At 36.9% G+C, this 18,976-nt stretch overlaps 1 protein-coding gene across 1 annotated transcript; it reads right to left on the reverse strand.

The window, feature by feature from the left end:
* Positions 1-12,779: 12,779 nt before the first annotated feature.
* On the reverse strand, positions 12,780-18,736 carry LOC130828707 (uncharacterized). The gene is made up of 2 exons (XM_057694667.1): positions 18,386-18,736; positions 12,780-17,690 (listed from the first exon to the last, which is right to left on the reverse strand). Exons 1-2 carry the CDS (start codon positions 18,734-18,736, stop codon positions 12,780-12,782), a joined length of 5,262 nt encoding a protein of 1,753 aa, XP_057550650.1.
* Positions 18,737-18,976: the final 240 nt, after the last annotated feature.

Below are 18,976 nucleotides of genomic sequence, written 5' to 3' on the forward strand. Positions count from 1 at the left end.
AAAGTTCTATGTAGATCTCCCTAGTAGCAAAATATGTTCCTTCTGTGGTAAAAGTGGACACCTAAAACATCAATGTATAAAGAGGGAACAGCATGTCAAAGCAAATAAAAATTATGTCGAACGTACATGGATTAAGAAATGTGATTCAAATATTATCGACAAGGAACCCAAGGATAAATGGGTTCCTGCACCTAACCACTAATTTGCTTTGCAGGATCAAGTGAGGGGGAACAACTCATGGTATCTCGACAGTGGGTGTTCCAAGCATATGACGGGTGATAAATCTAAATTTCTCTCACTTGAAGCCTATGATGGGGGAACAGTAACCTTCGGTGACAACATGAAGGGTGAGATAATCGCCAAAGGAAAGGTTGGAAGGTCTAGTTCCCATGCCATTGATAATGTATTTTTAGTCGAGAATTTAAAACACAATTTGTTAAGTATTTCTCAATTTTGCGACAAAGGTAACTCTGTTAAGTTTACTTCTGAAAAATGCATAATTTCTAGGAACAGTACAGGAGACCCTGTGCTGGAGGGAATCAGAAAAGGGAACACCTATGTGGTGGACCTGGACACTGTTCCCAGAAACAGTCTAACGTGTTTAAGTGTTATTGAAGAAGACCCACTTCTTTGGCACAAGCGTCTAGGTCATGCTAGTTATTCATTAATTAACACTTTAAGATCAAAAGACCTAGTAAGAGGATTACCTGCAATAAAATTCCTTAAAAATGAAGTTTGTGAACCTTGTGCTAAAGGGAAACAAGTGCGGTCATCCTTTAAATCAAAGAACGTTGTGACTACCACCAGACCATTAGAATTAATTCATATGGATTTATGTGGACCAATGAGAACACAAAGCCGTAGTGGGAAAAAGTATGTGTTTGTTGTTGTTGATGATTATAGTAGATTCACGTGGACCTTATTTTTGGCAAGCAAAGATGAAGCTTTTGATGAGTTTGTTTCCTTTGCTAATAAAACACAAAAATCTACCAATAATCAAATTGTTCACATTAGGTCTGATCATGGGAAAGAATTTGAAAATTCAAACTTCATGAATTATTGCAATGAACATGGTATAAATCACAATTTTTCCACACCTAGAACACCACAACAAAATGGTGTGGTAGAAAGGAAAAATAGGACCTTAAAAGAAATGGCTAGGACCATGTTGATTGCTAGTGGTCTACCTAGGAATTTTTGGGCAGAAGCCGTTAATACTGCATGCTATACATTGAATCGTGTACTAATTAGACCAATCACTTCAAAGACACCCTATGAATTGCTCAAAGGTGTTAAACCAAATATTTCCTATTTTCGTATATTTGGATGCAAATGTTTTGTTCATGTGAATGGAAAACGAAACATAGGTAAATTTGATGAAAGAAGTGATGAGGCAGTATTTCTTGGTTATTCATCACAAAGCAAAGCTTACAGAGTATATAATAAGAGAACAATGAGTGTAGAAGAGTCTGTTCACATAATCTTTGATGAAACTAACTTTTCAACAAGTGAACAGGAAACAAGTAATATTAAAATAGGTCTTGCAAATCTGGAAGATGAAGATGAAGGAATAAAAGTGCAAGATCGAGGAACAGCAAGCGAACAGTCGATACAAGAAGAGGCAGAAGAAACTGACCAAATCCAGGAACTGCCAGTACAACAGGACCAGCAGACTGTTCCCAATCCAGCTGTTCCCACAGATGAACAAAATGATCCAGTAGCCGAACAGAATGTCAATCAAGTTACTGAACAAGAACATGCTACTGTTCCTTCAAGAGAATTTGTGCCTAAACCTTGGAAGTATCAAAGATATCATCCTCTTGATTCAATTGTAAGTGATATAAATAAGGGGACACAAACTAGATCTCAATTGAGAAACTTTTGTGCACACTTTGCGTTCCTATCATCACTTGAACCTAAAAATCACGAGGAAGCTTTGAAGGATTCCGATTGGATAGTTGCCATGCAAGATGAATTAAATGAGTTTGAAAGAAATAAAGTGTGGCACTTGGAACCCAAACCGAAAAACAAGAAAGTTATTGGTTTGAAATGGGTATTTCGGAACAAGCTTGATGAGCATGGAATAATTGTTAGAAATAAAGCTAGACTCGTGGTTAAAGGTTACAATCAACAAGAAGGTATTGATTACACTGAGACTTTTGCTCCAGTAGCAAGGTTAGAGGCTATCCGAATCTTAATTTCTTTTGCTGCATTTATGAATTTTAAGCTATATCAAATGGATGTGAAATGTGCTTTTTTGAATGGTTATCTTGATGAAGAAGTTTTTGTGGAACAACCCCCAGGTTTTGAGAATACCTCTTGTCCTAATCATGTCTACAAGCTTGACAAAGCCTTATATGGCTTGAAGCAAGCACCTAGGCAATGGTACGAAAGACTTTCAAAGTTTTTGATTCAAAATAACTTTGTAAGAGGAAAAATCGACAAAACCTTGTTCTTTAAGAATAAAGGTTCTCATATTTTGGTTGTTCAAATTTATGTTGATGATATTATTTTTGGTGCTACTAATGACTTATTATGTAAAGAATTTGCTAACCTTATGGGTACAGAATTTGAAATGAGCATGATGGGAGAATTAAATTTCTTTCTTGGTTTGCAAATTAAACAAACTGAAAATGGTATTTTTATTCATCAACAAAAATACATTAAAGAACTTCTTAAGAAATATGGACTAAACAACTCTAAAACCAATCATACACCCATGGCTACCAATGTTAGACTAGATGAAGACCTAAATGGAACTAACGTAGATCAAACAATGTATAGAGGCATGATAGGTTCTTTATTGTATCTAACTGCAAGTAGACCTGATATTTCCTTTAGTGTTGGTTTATGTGCTAGATTTCAATCAAGTCCTAAAGAATCACATCTCACGGCAGTAAAGAGAATTTTGAGATATTTGAAGGGAACAGACGACTTGTCCCTATTTTATCCTAAAAGTGATGTTTATGATTTAAAAGGTTTTAGTGATGCAGATTATGCAGGTGATCTTGCTAATAGAAAAAGTACATCAGGTATGGTACAATATCTTGGCTCATGTTTAGTTTCATGGAGTTCCAAGAAACAAAACACAGTTGCATTATCCACTGCAGAAGCTGAATACGTAGCAGCAGCAGCTTGCTGTTCCCAAATGCTCTGGATAAAACAGCAACTTAGAGATTTTGGTATTAAAGTTGAATGCATTCCTATTTATTGTGATAATACTAGTGCCATATGTATATCTAAAGATCCAGTGCATCATTCACGTGCTAAACATATACACATTAGACATCATTTTCTAAAGGATAACGTAGAACACAAAAATATTGTATTGAAGCATGTTAACACAAATGAACAAGTTGCAGATATTCTGACCAAACCACTTCCTAGGGAACAATATGAAAAGATGAGATTGGAACTTGGTATGATCAAGCTCCACTAAAGTTAGTTGCATATATTTCCCATTGAAGCATCATGAGAATGAAAAGGTCAGGAATCAATCTCAATATCTTGATTGAAAATCAATTATTGCATGGATCAAGTAAACACGTAATAAAGTTTGTACTATGAATGTTTTTATGTTTGCATGTTGTTAATTCAATCAGACCAAAGCAATGTGTTCATCATTTTCTTCATAATATTTCATAAAATCATAATTAATTTTCTTTATTTCTTATTTCATATTTTATTCATATTTAACATTTTTAATACGGCCAAACCGTCTGAGAACTTTTGGGAAAACGGTTCTTCTTCACTCAAGTAATGCAAAGCAACAAAGAGATGGGACTTGGAGGAGTAACCGTCACTTCAATAATTTAAAAACCCCTGCTTCACGTCATCTTCCCAAACCTTCTCTCAATCTCTCACTCAAGAACCGTCCTTCTTCCTCTCAAAAAACCTTCAAAATTCAAAAATGAAAACCCCCAAATCCTCTAAATCAGGCAAGAAAACTCCAAAATCCTGTATGCCCGATCAACCAAAACCACTAAGGGTAGTACTTCCACCTCCATTACTGCAGGACGCACCACCAACACCAACTGAAACTACACAAGAATCACCGAAACACTCCACTGAACCCACCAGTACCAAAAGAAAAATGTCAACAGGTGGTTCATCTTCTAGAGTAGTTAAGCGATCGAAGCATGTTGATCCAAACAGCGCAGAAGAAGTCTCAAAGGAGATGACTGTAGGGTTCGGGTTGGACAAATATTGGTATGATTCTACGAACTTTCCTAGAATGCATGAGATTTTACAGTATCAAGAATGGGAATTGTTAATGTCAAATTTCAGTTGCAATTCGATTTTTCCAAACCTAATGAGAGAATTTATTGTAAATTTCTCTAATGATGGCGGTATGTGTACTAGTATTGTTAAAACTGTTAAAATTGAATTTAACAGCGCTTTATTAGGGGAATGGTTTAATGTTCCCAATGTTGGTTTCGATACATATCATATTGGGTCAAAGATAGCATTTTCTAGCATTAATGAACGAACAATTTTAAAATTTTTAGGAATTGATCAAAAGGGGAAGATCAGTCACAATGTTCTGTCCCCTATGCATAAATTGTTGTACAATGTTGCTCGCAGATTTATCTTACCACGAAACTCAAAACGTAGTCAAGTGAGTTTGCGTGATGCCACCTTGATTTACTGCATGGAAAAACATATTAAAATAAATTTTCCTTCGTTGATGATTTCTCATTTATCAGACTGCATTGAAAAGAAAAGCTTTATTGGTTATGGAGGGTTGTTAACATGGATTTTTAGGAAGTTTGAGGTCCCATTGGAAGGGTTGGAGTTCCCAATGGGTCCCAATATGAAAATTGGTGCTAAATGTTTACAAAATTTGCATTTGAAATTAAATGATGAGGGAGTATTGATGCATGAAGGGGTTGTTGAAGTAGAATCTGATGAGGAAGATAATGAAAAAGAAGAAGAAAAATTGAGAGAGAGAGATCAGGCAGAAAAAGAGGAAAAGGAGCAAGAGCCTGTTCCCACTGACCATATTCAAACAGAAGAAAAAGGGGAACAGGATGGAGAACCCAGTAAGGGGGAAGCAGAACAGGAGGGAGCCTTAGGAGAAGAGGCTCATCACAATCTTTGTGATGATACAAGTGATGAAGAGATTGTGATAGCCCTGAGGAAAAAGGCTAAGTCAATACAAAGGAAGAGTAGGAGGTTGGCCTCGAAACGCAAGGCTACTTTGGTTGATGAAACACCATCTGACACCATCCCTGAGCCAACACCTGATGAACCTACCTCTCTCAAGCCAGCCAATTCACCACCACATCAAATTCCATCACCACCACCATCACCTATCCCATGTACACTACCACCACAATCACACACTTCACCAAATATTGGCTGTACTAACTTTGACTCTGTTCCTGCAGTTTCCTTACATACCATTCTCTCCAAGCTCCTTGATCTACAGTCTCAATTCATTGCATTTCAGGATGAAACTCGTGTCTCGCTTGCTTCTATTGTGGATCAGCTAAACCAAATGGAACAACGCCTTGGTGCCAAGCTGGACATAGTGGAGGTGCAGACTGAGTACATTGATGAAGAAGAGACTGACCCCTGATCCCTCTTCCCATATGTTTTTATGATTTGTTGGCTGTAATATTAATCAAACAACTTCACTTTTTAGTCTTTGTACCATCTGGGGTACAAAGTTGTATTGTTGAACAACTGCTACTCTACTTTTCTTTGTTTTTATTTTCATGGTCTGAAACAATTGACTCTATGCAGGTTTTAATCATTGTTCCTAGCACTTGCTTTTATTATTGTTGTTTGTTGTTTTCATCACTAACAAATCTATATGGTTTGTGCTGAGATTTGATAACTCCCAATTCTTTTTGATTGATGTCAAAAGGGGGAAGATTATGCACAAACTTAACAGGAGCAGTGAATACACAGTTACATATCTTGTTGATTTATATTGATTCTTATGAATGTTATGTGTGCTGTGTGCTGCTGTGTTTATATTTTGTTACTTGGTTACTGTGAATTATGAATTTGCTATTGTTCTCAAGATGATCTTTCTGTTGATATTATTTAACAATGTGTGTTTTATGTTTTTCTTGTGTTTTATATTTGTTTTGTTTAATTAGTTATGTTTATTATTATTATTAGGTTTATTATAGTTCTATTATGTTAGCTTATATTATGTTAGTTTTATTATATTAGGTTATTATGTTATGTTAGTCTTTATCTATTTCCGTTTAACTTAGTTTATTTCATTTAGGTTTTAAGTTAATTAATTTTGAAAACTTTTGAAAAATATTTGATATTTTAGAGTAAACTGTTTATTTATGAATGCTTGGTAAATTATATTCTAACAAGTTGATTTGCTAAGTTAATTAGAGTTACTTTAATCTCTAGTATGCTCTATGAATTTTGTTTTACTCTATTTTTACTTAAGTTTGTTTATAAAGTTTGCCATCATCAAAAAGGGGGAATTTGTTGGCCTCTTAAGGTTTTGATGATGACTTTACTTTTAAATAAACAAACATATTTTAGAGATTGTTTTGTAGGTATATATTCGATTTAATGTGAATCGTTGATGAAGCCTATGACTTGATTCGTGGAAGATGTACATGTCTCAAATATCCAAGAAGTTGGGAAATTGCTCTGGAAAACAGACTGCTGTTCCTAGAGTTAAAGTTCTGACGAATGTTGTAGATGGAGACAGTGCACTGTTCCTTACGATGCAGGTCTGAAGAAAACATTGACTGGAAGATTACGAAAATTAAGTTTTCTGTTTTTGGTTAATGTAAAAGATTAAAATTTAATTAGTTGCTTAATTAAATTTATTTATTAATTGGCAAAATAATTTTAATTCGCCTAAAAACATGGAGAAAATCAATTCCTTGTTTATCTCCTATAAACTCGGAATTCAAGAGACTTGTTCTCTACTTTGAATTGGTCTCCTATAAAATAGGATCTTCCTTGACCCATGATGTTTTAACGGTGCATGTGTACAGCAGTTACATTCCACTCCTACCTTTAACTAACTTTCCGTTTTCTTTGGGAGTAAGTTAGTTATGGAGAACGTGGGATGCGTGCAGCTCCTGGAGAACATGGGCTGAGTGCACTGCTTGCTGTTCCCCTTTTAAAAAGAGGTAACTTACGGTTCAGATGGGTATGAATGAATGTTGCATTGAGAGTGTCCATCTAAGGGAGAATTAATTGAGAAAAATATTCTAAGTTTTTAATGCCAATTAATTCATAATATTTTTCTTAAAGCAACTATTTCATTTTGATCTTTATGAATTGGCCTTGTAAAGGGTAATTGAGTGTTATTGTTGTAATTAGACTTGTGGGAAGTCTAAGGGTAGTAGAAGAGAAAATCGTGAGAAGAGAAAGAGAAGGAGAGAAGAGAAGGGAAGAGAATTAGGCCTAAGTAGAGAAGCTTTGAGAAAAGCACTTAGAGAATTAAGAAGCTTCAAGTGAAGCAAATTATTGTTATGTGTAATTGTAATTGATTGCCTTAACATAGTGAGAATTTTGAAATCCCGGGGGGTCGTGGTTTTTCCTTCTTATTAGGCCAAGAAGGTTTCCACGTAAAATCTTTGTCTCCTTTATTATTTTTCTTTTCGTTTTTAAGTTTAAGTTTTGTTCTTTACTTAATACAATTCCGCAAAAAGTTGAGCAAAAATCTTAAACCTACTACACAATAATTCACCCCCCCCTCTTGTTGCATTCGATCATCCATTAGTATTTCTACAGTTCATTCTTCAAAGTTCATTTATCCTTGTTCATTCTTCATCGTTCATTCTTCATTGATCATTGATCGTTGTTCATTCTTCACAGATCATTCTTCATTGATCACTGATCCATGTTCATTTTTCATCGTTCATTCTTCATTGATCATTGATCCTTGTTCATTCTTCATCGTTCATTATTCATTGATCATTGATCCTTGTTCATTTTTCATCGTTCATTCTTCATTGATCATAGATCCTTGTTCATTTTTCATCGTTCATTCTTCATTGATCATTCACCCTTGTTCATTCTTCATCGTTCATTCCTCATCGATCATTGATCCTTGTTCGTTTTTCATCGTTCATTCTTCAAAGATCATTGATCCTTGTTCATTTTTCATCGTTCATTCTTCATTGATCATTGATCCTTGTACATTCTTCATCGTTCATTCTTCAATGATCATTGATCCTTGTTCATGCTTCATCCTTCATTCTTCATTGATCATCGATCCTTGTTCATTCTTCATCGTTGAATCTTCAACGATCAATGATCCTTGTTCATTCTTCATCGTTCATTCTTCAATGATCATTGATCCTTGTTCATTCTTCATCGTTCATGCTTCATTGATCATTGATCCTTGTTCATTCATCATCGTTCATTCATTAATGATCATTTCTCCTTGTTCATTCTTCATCATTCTCTCTTCATTGATCATTGATCCTTGTTCATTCTTCATCGTTCATTCTTCAAAGATTGTTGATCCTTGTTCATTCTTCATCGTTCATTCTTCAATAATCATAGATCCTTGTTCATTCTTCATCGTGCATTCTTCATTGAACATTCATCATTGTTCATTCTTCATCGTTCATTCTTCTTTGATCATTCATCCTTGTTCATTCTTCATCGTTCATTATTCATTGATCATTGATCCTTGTTTATTCTTCATCGTTCATTCTTCAAAGATCATTTATCCTTGTTCATTCTTCATCGTTCATTCTTCATTGATCATTGATCGTTGTTCATTCTTCATCGTTCATTCTTCATTGATCATTGATCCTTGTTCATTTTTCATCTTTCATTCTTCATTGATCATTGATCCTTGTTCATTCTTCATCGTTCATTATTCATTGATCATTGATCCTTGTTCATTCTTCATCGTTCATTCTTCATTGATCATAGATCCTTGTTCATTTTTCATCGTTCATTCTTCATTGATCATTCACCCTTGTTCATTCTTGATCGTTCATTCCTCATCGATCATTGATCCTTGTTCGTTTTTCATCGTTCATTCTTCAAAGATCATTGATCCTTGTTCATTTTTCATCGTTCATTCTTCATTGATCATTGATCCTTGTTCATTCTTCATCGTTCATTCTACAATGATCATTGATCCTTGTTCATTCTTCATCGTTCATTCTTCAATGATCATTAATCCTTGTTCATTCTTCATCGTTCATTCTTCATAGATCATTGATCCTAGTTCATTCTTCATCGTTCATTCTTCATTGATCATTGATCCTTGTTCATTCTTCATCGTTCATTGTTCATTGATCATTGATTCTTGTTCTTTCTTCATCGTTCATTCTTCATTGATCATTGACCGTTGTTCATTCTTCATCGTTCATTCTTCGTTGATCATTGATCCTTGTTCATTCTTCATCGTTCATTCTTCTTTGATCATTCATCATTGTTCATTCTTCTTCCTTCATTCTTCATTGATCATTGATCCTTATTCATTCTTCATCGTTCATTCTTTAAAGATCATTGATCCTTGTTCATACTTCATCGTTCATTCTTCATTGATCATTGATCCTTGTTCATGCTTCATGTTCATTCTTCATCGATCATCGATCCGTGTTCATTCTTCATCGTTCATTCTTCAATGATCAATGTTCCTTGTTCATTCTTCATCGTTCATTCTTCTGAACATTCATCCTTGTTTATTCTTCATTGTTCATTCTTCAATGATGATTGATCCTTGTTCATTCTTCATCGTTCATTCTTCAATGATCATTGATCCTTGTGCATTGTTCATCGTTCATTGTTCATTGATCATTGATCCTTGTTCATTCTTCATCGTTCATTCTTCATTCATCATTGATCCTTGTTCATTCTTCATCGTTCATTCTTCATTGATCATTGATCCTTGTTGATTCTTCATCGTTCATTCTTCATTAATCATTTTTCATCGTTCATTCTTCATTGATCATTCATCCTTGTTCATTCTTCATCGTTCATTCTTGATTGATCATTGATCCTTGTTCGTTCTTCATCGTTCATTCTGCAATGATCATTGATCCTTGTTCATTTTTCATCGTTCATTCTTCATTGATCATTGATCCTTGTTCATTCTTCATCGTTCATTCTTCAATGATCATTGATCCTTGTTCATTCTTCATCGTTCATTCTTCAATGACCATTGATCCTTGTTCATTCTTCATCGTTCATTCTTCATTGATCTTTAATCCTTGTTCATTCTTCATCGTTCATTCTTCATTGATCATTGATCCTTGTTCATTCTTCATCGTTCATTGATCATTGATCAAGTATCCTTGTTTATTCTTCATCGTTCATTCTTCATTGATCATTGATCCTTGTTCATTCTTCATCGTTCATTCTTCAATGATCTGTGATCCTTGTTCATTCTTCATCGTTCATTCTTCATTGATCATTGATCCTTGTTCATTCTTACTCATTCATTCTTCATTTATCATTAATCCTTGTTTGTTCTTCATCGTTCATTCTTCAATGAACATTGATCCTTGTTCATTCTTCATCGTTCATTCTTCATTGTTCATTCTTCATCGTTGATTCTTCAATGATCAATGATCCTTGTTCATTCTTCATCGTTCATTCTTCAATGATCATTGATCCTTGTTCATTCTTCATCGTTCATGCTTCATTGATCATTGATCCTTGTTCATTCATCATCGTTCATTCATTAGTGATCATTTCTCCTTGTTCATTCTTCATCGTTCTTTCTTCATTGATCATTGATCCTTGTTCATTCTTCATCGTTCATTCTTCAAAGATTGTTGATCCTTGTTCATTCTTCATCGTTCATTCTTCAATAATCATAGATCCTTGTTCATTCTTCATCGTTCATTTTTCATTGAACATTCATCATTGTTCATTCTTCATCGTTCATTCTTCTTTGATCATTCATCCTTGTTCATTCTTCATCGTTCATTATTCATTGATCATTGATCCTTGTTTATTCTTCATCGTTCATTCTTCTAAGATCATTTATCCTTGTTCATTCTTCATTAATCATTGATCGTTGTTCATTCTTCATCGTTCATTCTTCATTGATCATTGATCCTTGTTCATTTTTCATCTTTCATTCTTCATTGATCATTGATCCTTGTTCATTCTTCATCGTTCATTATTCATTGATCATTGATCCTTGTTCATTCTTCATCGTTCATTCTTCATTGATCATAGATCCTTGTTCATTTTTCATCGTTCATTCTTCATTGATCATTCACCCTTGTTCATTCTTGATCGTTCATTCCTCATCGATCATTGATCCTTGTTCGTTTTTCATCGTTCATTCTTCAACGATCATTGATCCTTCTTCATTTTTCATCGTTCATTCTTCATTGATCATTGATCCTTGTTCATTCTTCATCGTTCATTCTTCAATGATCATTGATCCTTGTTCATTCTTCATCGTTCATTCTTCAATGATCATTAATCCTTGTTCATTCTTCATCGTTCATTCTTCATAGATCATTGATCCTAGTTCATTCTTCATCGCTCATTCTTCATTGATCATTGATCCTTGTTCATTCTTCATCGTTCATTGTTCATTGATCATTGATTCTTGTTCTTTCTTCATCGTTACTTCTTCATTGATCATTGATCCTTGTTCATTCTTCATCGTTCATTCTTCGTTGATCATTGATCCTTGTTCATTCTTCATCGTTCATTCTTCTTTGATCATTCATCATTGTTCATTCTTCTTCTTTCATTCTTCATTGATCATTGATCCTTGTTCATTCTTCATCGTTCATTCTTTAAAGATCATTGATCCTTGTTCATTCTTCATCGTTCATTCTTCATTGATCATTGATCCTTGTTCATGCTTCATGTTCATTCTTCATCGATCATCGATCCGTGTTCATTCTTCATCGTTCATTCTTCAATGATCAATGTTCCTTGTTCATTCTTCATCGTTCATTCTTCTGAACATTCATCCTTGTTCATTCTTCATTGTTCATTCTTCAATGATGATTGATCCTTCTTCATTCTTCATCGTTCATTCTTCAATGATCATTGATCCTTGTGCATTGTTCATCGTTCATTGTTCATTGATCATTGATCCTTGTTCATTCTTCATCGTTCATTCTTCATTCATCATTGATCCTTGTTCATTCTTCATCGTTCATTCTTCATTGATCATTGATCCTTGTTGATTCTTCATCTTTCATTCTTCATTAATCATTTTTCATCGTTCATTCTTCATTGATCATTCATCCTTGTTCATTCTTCATCGTTCATTCTTGATTGATCATTGATGCAAAACAAAGACTGAATATGGTCTTTGTTATGCAAAGATCAATGTGGGATCAAGAGATTATCCAATTACTCACGCACAATCCTAAATCACTCGATGCAAAGGGGTTTAGAACACTCAGAACAATCAAGAAGGTGGTTCTTGATTTTCTGATGTCTGCACGGGTGGACGTTGTTCCACTCCTTTACAACCTTCTACAGAAACTCAAAGCAAGGAGGATGATTCCTTGCCTTGTGTGATTCCCTGAGAATATAGGTTTGCTTGAAAACCTATGAATTCTCCGGCCAAAGATGAACCTCCTTGGAACAAGTTTGCAAACAAACTCAAAAACAATCAAACACTTTGTCTGAAAATGAAACTCTGATTTTTATTATCAATATGCAACGTCCTCAATTACATGAGCATCCTACGTATTTATAAGGTTTTACAATCCAGAAAATAGCCGTTACAAGGCTTTGACAAATGCACATGGCAAAAACTAACAAAACAGAAACTTAAAACAAGGCCAACACTTAGCCAAAAAAACGGACGTTCTTTTCTTCTGACCAGGCCTCCTTTAGCCTATCCTAGGGTCTTCCTGGTGGTTTGTCAGCAGCACCCTAGGGCCTCTATGGCTTGGTCCATGTAAGGAGATGCCATTGACGTCTTCCTCTTGGTTCAGGTAATCCTGGTCTGAGCTCAGTAACGTCAGCAAGGTCAGCTGGTCGTCAGAATCAACTGTTGTTCTGTTCCTGCATTTTGTTGGCTTGTTTGAGCGTTCATCTTGTTTTTCTAAGATGTTTTGGCTTGTCTCAGCTTCTTGGAGTCTTTTTAGGTCCCTTTTAGTCATGTCCAAGGTGTCATTGCTGTCTTCCCTTGTTCCATGGTCATTTGGCGTAGATGAATGCCCATTCGTATGGTCTGATGCCTCTGTTGCATGCTTGTCCTTTGATGCCTTTGCATCAACTCCTCCCTCTTGGGGGAGAATTGTCCTCAATTCTTGGACTGGTTGATGCCTTGTTAAGTCTCCTATATTGAAGATAGGGGAGACATTGAACTCTGCAGGCAACTGGACTTCAAAGGCATTTTCTCCAATTTTCTTCAACACCTTGTATGGCCCTATGGCTCTGGGCTGCAGTTTGTTTCTTCTGAGGTGGGGGAAACGTTTCTTTCTTGCATAAACCCATACTTGATCACCCTCCTGAATTGGCATTCTTGCTCTAAGATGCTTATCAGCTTGCTTCTTATATTTCTTGTTGGTTTCTTCCAAGTTTGTATGGACTTGCTTATGGATTTCTTCCATTTGCTTGACCAGATCTGCAGCTTCCTCTGTTTTGCTGTCACATATAGGCACTTCAATTAGATTTACAGGAAGCAATGGGTTGCTACCATACACACATTCAAATGGAGTATGTTTGGTAGCACGACTTGGTGATCTGTTAAAAGCAAATTCAGCATAGCACAATTTCAAATCCCATTCCCTAACATTAGTAGTCACTAATGACCTTAACAGAGTACCCAAGGTTCTGTTGGTCACCTCTGTTTGACCATCAGTCTGAGGGTGATATGCTGTACTAAACAATAGCTTAGTGCCCAACATCCTCCACAAGGTCTTCCAAAAATGACTCAAAAATTTGCTATCCCTGTCAGAGACAATGGACTTGGGTATGCCATGCAGTCTAACTATTTCAGCAAAGTATAGTTTGGCTATATGCTGTGCATCATCAGTTTTAGTGCAAGCTATGAAATGTGACATTTTTGAAAACCTATCTACCACTACCATAATAGCATCCTTTCCCCTCCTTGTTTTGGGTAGGGCTACCATGAAATCCATGCTTATGTGTTCCCATGGTTTGTTAGCTACAGGCAAGGGAAGATACTCTCCTTTGTGAAAAGTCACTTTAGCCTTTAAACAAGTCTCACACCTAAGTATGTGTTTGCCTACTGTACCAAGCATTCTTGGCCAATAAAAATGTTTAGCCAGCATGTTAAGGGTCTTCTGAATGCCAAAATGGCCAGCTATGCTACCCTTATGCACCTCCTTTACCAACACTGTTCTCAGTGGTAGTTTAGGAATGCAAAGTTTGTTTCCCTTAAACAAATAGCCCTGATGAATACTAAACAACCCCTGTGGTGTGGTTTCACATGATTCATATATGTTAGCAAAGTCAGGGCAGGTCTGGTATTGTTCCTTAATAAATTCAAAACCCAAAACCTTGGCACTTAATATACCCAGCATACTGTACTTTCTGCTAAGAGCATCAGCAATGATGTTGGTTTTGCCTACCTTGTACTTAGCTGAAAAGTCAAAGGTTTGCATGAATTCCACCCACCTAGCATGCCTACTACTCAACTTGTGTTGACTGTTTATATGTTTCAAGGATTCATGGTCAGTATGCAAGATGAAAGGTTGAATTCTTAAGTAATGAGACCAATGGTCTAAAGCTCTTATGATAGCATAGAACTCCTTGTCATAGGTGGAGTAATTAAGCCTACTATTGTTAAGCTTTTCACTGAAAAATGCCACTGGTCTACCTTCTTGAACAAGCACTGCCCCAATTCCCATACCACTGGCATCACACTCTAACTCAAAGGGTTTAGTGAAATCAGGTAGCTTGAGAATGGGAGCACTACACATCATACCTTTAAGGGTTTCAAAGGCCTGCTGTGCCTTGGGTGTCCAGTTAAACTTCCCCTGTTTTGTGCACTCTGTTATGGGTGCCATAACAGAGCTGAAGCCCCTGATAAACCTCCTGTAGAAGGAGGCCAGCCCATGAAAAGACCTAATTTGTGTGAGTGTTGTGGGTGTGGGCCACTCCTGTATGGCTTGGACTTTTATTGGGTCTACCTTGACTCCCTCCTTGCCCACAATATACCCTAAGAAGCTAACCTCAGGCAGTAAGAAATTACATTTTTCAAGCTTTGCATACAACCTCTGTTTCCTTAGAACCTCAAATAGTTGTTGGAGGTGGTCTAGGTGGGCTGCTATGTCCTTGCTGTAGATGAGTATGTCATCTAGGTAAACAACTATAAACTTCCCTAGGAAAGGTCTTAAAATCTCATTCATCAGGCGCATAAAGGTGCTAGGGGCACCTGTCAAACCAAAGGGCATAACAAGCCACTCATACAGCCCATACTTGGTTTTGAAGGCTGTTTTCCACTCATCCCCTGTTTTCATCCTGATTTGGTGGTATCCACTCCTGAGATCCACCTTGCTAAACCATTGAGAACCCCCTAACTCATCCAATATGTCATCAATCCTAGGTATAGGGAACCTATACTTGATGGTTATGTTGTTTACACTACGACTATCAATACACATTCTCCATGTGCCATCCTTCTTAGGCACAAGTAGAGTGGGTACTGCACAAGGACTCAAACTCTCCCTAACATAGCCCCTCTTCATCAAATCCTCTACCTGTCTCTGTAATTCTTGGGCCTCTTTGGGATTAGTCCTATAAGCAGGCTTGTTAGGAAGACTAGCCCCAGGTAGTAAGTCAATTTGGTGTTCCACCCCCCTGAATGGTGGTAATCCAGGTGGTAGCTCAGTGGGAAACACATCCTTATATTGTTCTAATAGTCTAGCCATTTCAGCAGGTATAGGTGTGGGATCTTGTACTTCTTTGGTGACTAACAAATACAGCTCTTCTGTTCCCTGCACTTCCCTTTCACACTCTTTTCTATTCATCAACTGCACATGTTCCTTAGAGGGATTAGGTGGCACTGCTCTGTGTGGGGGCAGGGGTAAAAATTCTTTCCTCTTCCCATTGTGTCTAATAGTGTAAGTGTTGTCATAACCATCGTGTATGGCTCTCTTGTCATATTGCCAGGGTCTACCTAGCAAGAGGTGGCATGCATCCATATTTAAGACATCACACAAAACTTCATCCTCATATGTTCCCAAAGTCAAGACTACTGGGCACTGATGTTTTACTGAACCACTAGCCTTGTTGTCTAACCATTTCATTTTATAAGGATTAGGGTGAGCCTTAGTCTTTAGGTGTAACTCCTCCACTAACTGCTTACTGACACAATTTGCCTCACTCCCACTATCAATAATCAAATCACACACCTTCCCCTGTATTTTACATTTTATTTGGAAGATATTCTCTCTTTGGTCTGATTTTTTACTCAAGGGTGTGTTGTGAAAGCTCCTTCTAATAATGAGGTTCAAGTGCTCTTCCTCAGGGGGAATTTTTTCCAGCTCTCCCTCTCCTTCCTCCTCAGAATCTCCTTCAAAAGGGCGCCAGTTTCCCTGTTCATCTCTTATAAATGTACCATCACCATCACTTAGGCTGGGAGGGTCTAACTCTTCCTCTTGCCCATTCTTTAACACCAGGAGTCTCTTAAGGTTAGTGTTTTGCCTAATGTCAGTCCATTCTTTCATGGTAAACGCCCTTGCATTGGGACAATCCCTCTTATAGTGTCCCCTCCCATTGCATTTAAAACAAATGATGTCCTGTGGCTTGGGGTTTGACTTTGTTCTGGGGGTGGTAGGTTTAGGTCCAGAGGGTGGTAACTCCTTTCTAGGCATGGTCACAGCACTAGTGTTCCTTGGGGTATAGGTCCTGTTGTTCCTCATTTGGGGGTTTGCTGCCTTGTGTTGTCTCTCAATCTCCATGGCTATAGAGGTAGCAAGTTGTAGTGTAAGGTCAGGTGTATTCATCAATCTTTCCCTAAATTCTTCCCTTAATCCAGCTATAAACTTTCCTACTTTATTTTCCTCTGGTTCATGAAGGTCACAAAGGTGATACAATCTCTCCCATTCATTCAGGTAGTCCTCTACTGACCTAGTTCCCTGCTTCATAGCATACAACTGTGCAATCAGTTGCTGCTTGTACGTGGCTGGGACATATCTCCTCTTCATTTGCTTCCTAAGTTTGTCCCAAGTGCTAATCCTATTCCTTTCTTCCCTAAGTCTTTGTTTTTGAATGCTTTCTAACCAAACTGCAACTGATTTGGTTAGTTTGATCTTGGCAATCTTAAATTGTTGGTTTGGGGGTGTTTCTTTAAATTCAAAGTATTCTCCCATTCTTCTCTCCCATTCCAGGTACTTAGAGGGGTCATGTGATATGCCATCAAACTTAGGAAGATCGATTTTAATGGTCCGATCCTCATATGGTCGACAATTAGGGTTTGGTATTGGTGGTCTGTTGTTCTGATTATCGATCCCTAAATGTGCGAACAACCTATCCAATTTATCCTCAATAGCTTCAAACCTATCATCCCTTTCCATGGTCTCTAAGTCACAACAGCTAGATAACCAGCACAGAATAATCCCAAGTTTTTCAAATATCGAACAAGAAAAATCGCTAAATTCAGAGAACAAATCGTGTCCAGATACAAAAAGAATGATGTAATGAATTGCAAATCTGAAATGACAATTAAAAATGAATTCAAAGTAAAGGAAGACACTCCCTGAACGTTGTAGGAATGGAAATGCACAAATCTCCAATTCTTTCGTTTTGTAATCGCCTTCAGACTCCCTCTTCAAAATAACCCAGAACAAATGACCAGTTCTTCAAAATGTCCTTCTGATATACTCTTCTTTGTCCCTTACGTGAATTTGCTCTGATACCAAGTTGATGCAAAACAAAGACTGAATATGGTCTTTGTTATGCAAAGATCAATGTGGGATCAAGAGATTATCCAATTACTCACGCACAATCCTAAATCACTCGATGCAAAGGGGTTTAGAACACTCAGAACAATCAAGAAGGTGGTTCTTGATTTTCTGATGTCTGCACTGGTGGACGTTGTTCCACTCCTTTACAACCTTCTACAGAAACTCAAAGCAAGGAGGATGATTCCTTGCCTTGTGTGATTCCCTGAGAATATAGGTTTGCTTGAAAACCTATGAATTCTCCGGCCAAAGATGAACCTCCTTGGAACAAGTTTGCAAACAAACTCAAAAACAATCAAACACTTTGTCTGAAAATGAAACTCTGATTTTTATTATCAATATGCAACGTCCTCAATTACATGAGCATCCTACGTATTTATAAGGTTTTACAATCCAGAAAATAGCCGTTACAAGGCTTTGACAAATGCACATGGCAAAAACTAACAAAACAGAAACTTAAAACAAGGCCAACACTTAGCCAAAAAAACGGACGTTCTTTTCTTCTGACCAGGCCTCCTTTAGCCTATCCTAGGGTCTTCCTGGTGGTTTGTCAGCAGCACCCTAGGGCCTCTATGGCTTGGTCCATGTAAGGAGATGCCATTGACGTCTTCCTCTTGGTTCAGGTAATCCTGGTCTGAGCTCAGTAACGTCAGCAAGGTCAGCTGGTCGTCAGAATCAACTGTTGTTCTGTTCCTGCATTCTGTTGGCTTGTTTGAGCGTTCATCTTGTTTTTCTAAGATGTTTTGGCTTGTCTCAGCTTCTTGGAGTCTTTTTAGGTCCCTTTTAGTCATGTCCAAGGTGTCATTGCTGTCTTCCCTTGTTCCATGGTCATTTGGCGTAGATGAATGCCCATTCGTATGGTCTGATGCCTCTGTTGCATGCTTGTCCTTTGATGCCTTTGCATCAATCATTGATCCTTGTTCGTTCTTCATCGTTCATTCTTCAATGATCATTGATCCTTGTTCATTTTTCATCGTTCATTCTTCATTGATCATTGATCCTTGTTCATTCTTCATCGTTCATTCTTCAATGATCATTGATCCTTGTTCATTCTTCATCGTTCATTCTTCAATGACCATTGATCCTTGTTCATTCTTCATCGTTCATTCTTCATTGATCTTTAATCCTTGTTCATTCTTCATCGTTCATTC

The sequence above is a fragment of the Amaranthus tricolor genome, chromosome 12 (genome assembly GCF_026212465.1).
Source record: "Amaranthus tricolor cultivar Red isolate AtriRed21 chromosome 12, ASM2621246v1, whole genome shotgun sequence".
In the NCBI taxonomy this organism is placed as follows: domain Eukaryota; kingdom Viridiplantae; phylum Streptophyta; class Magnoliopsida; order Caryophyllales; family Amaranthaceae; genus Amaranthus; species Amaranthus tricolor.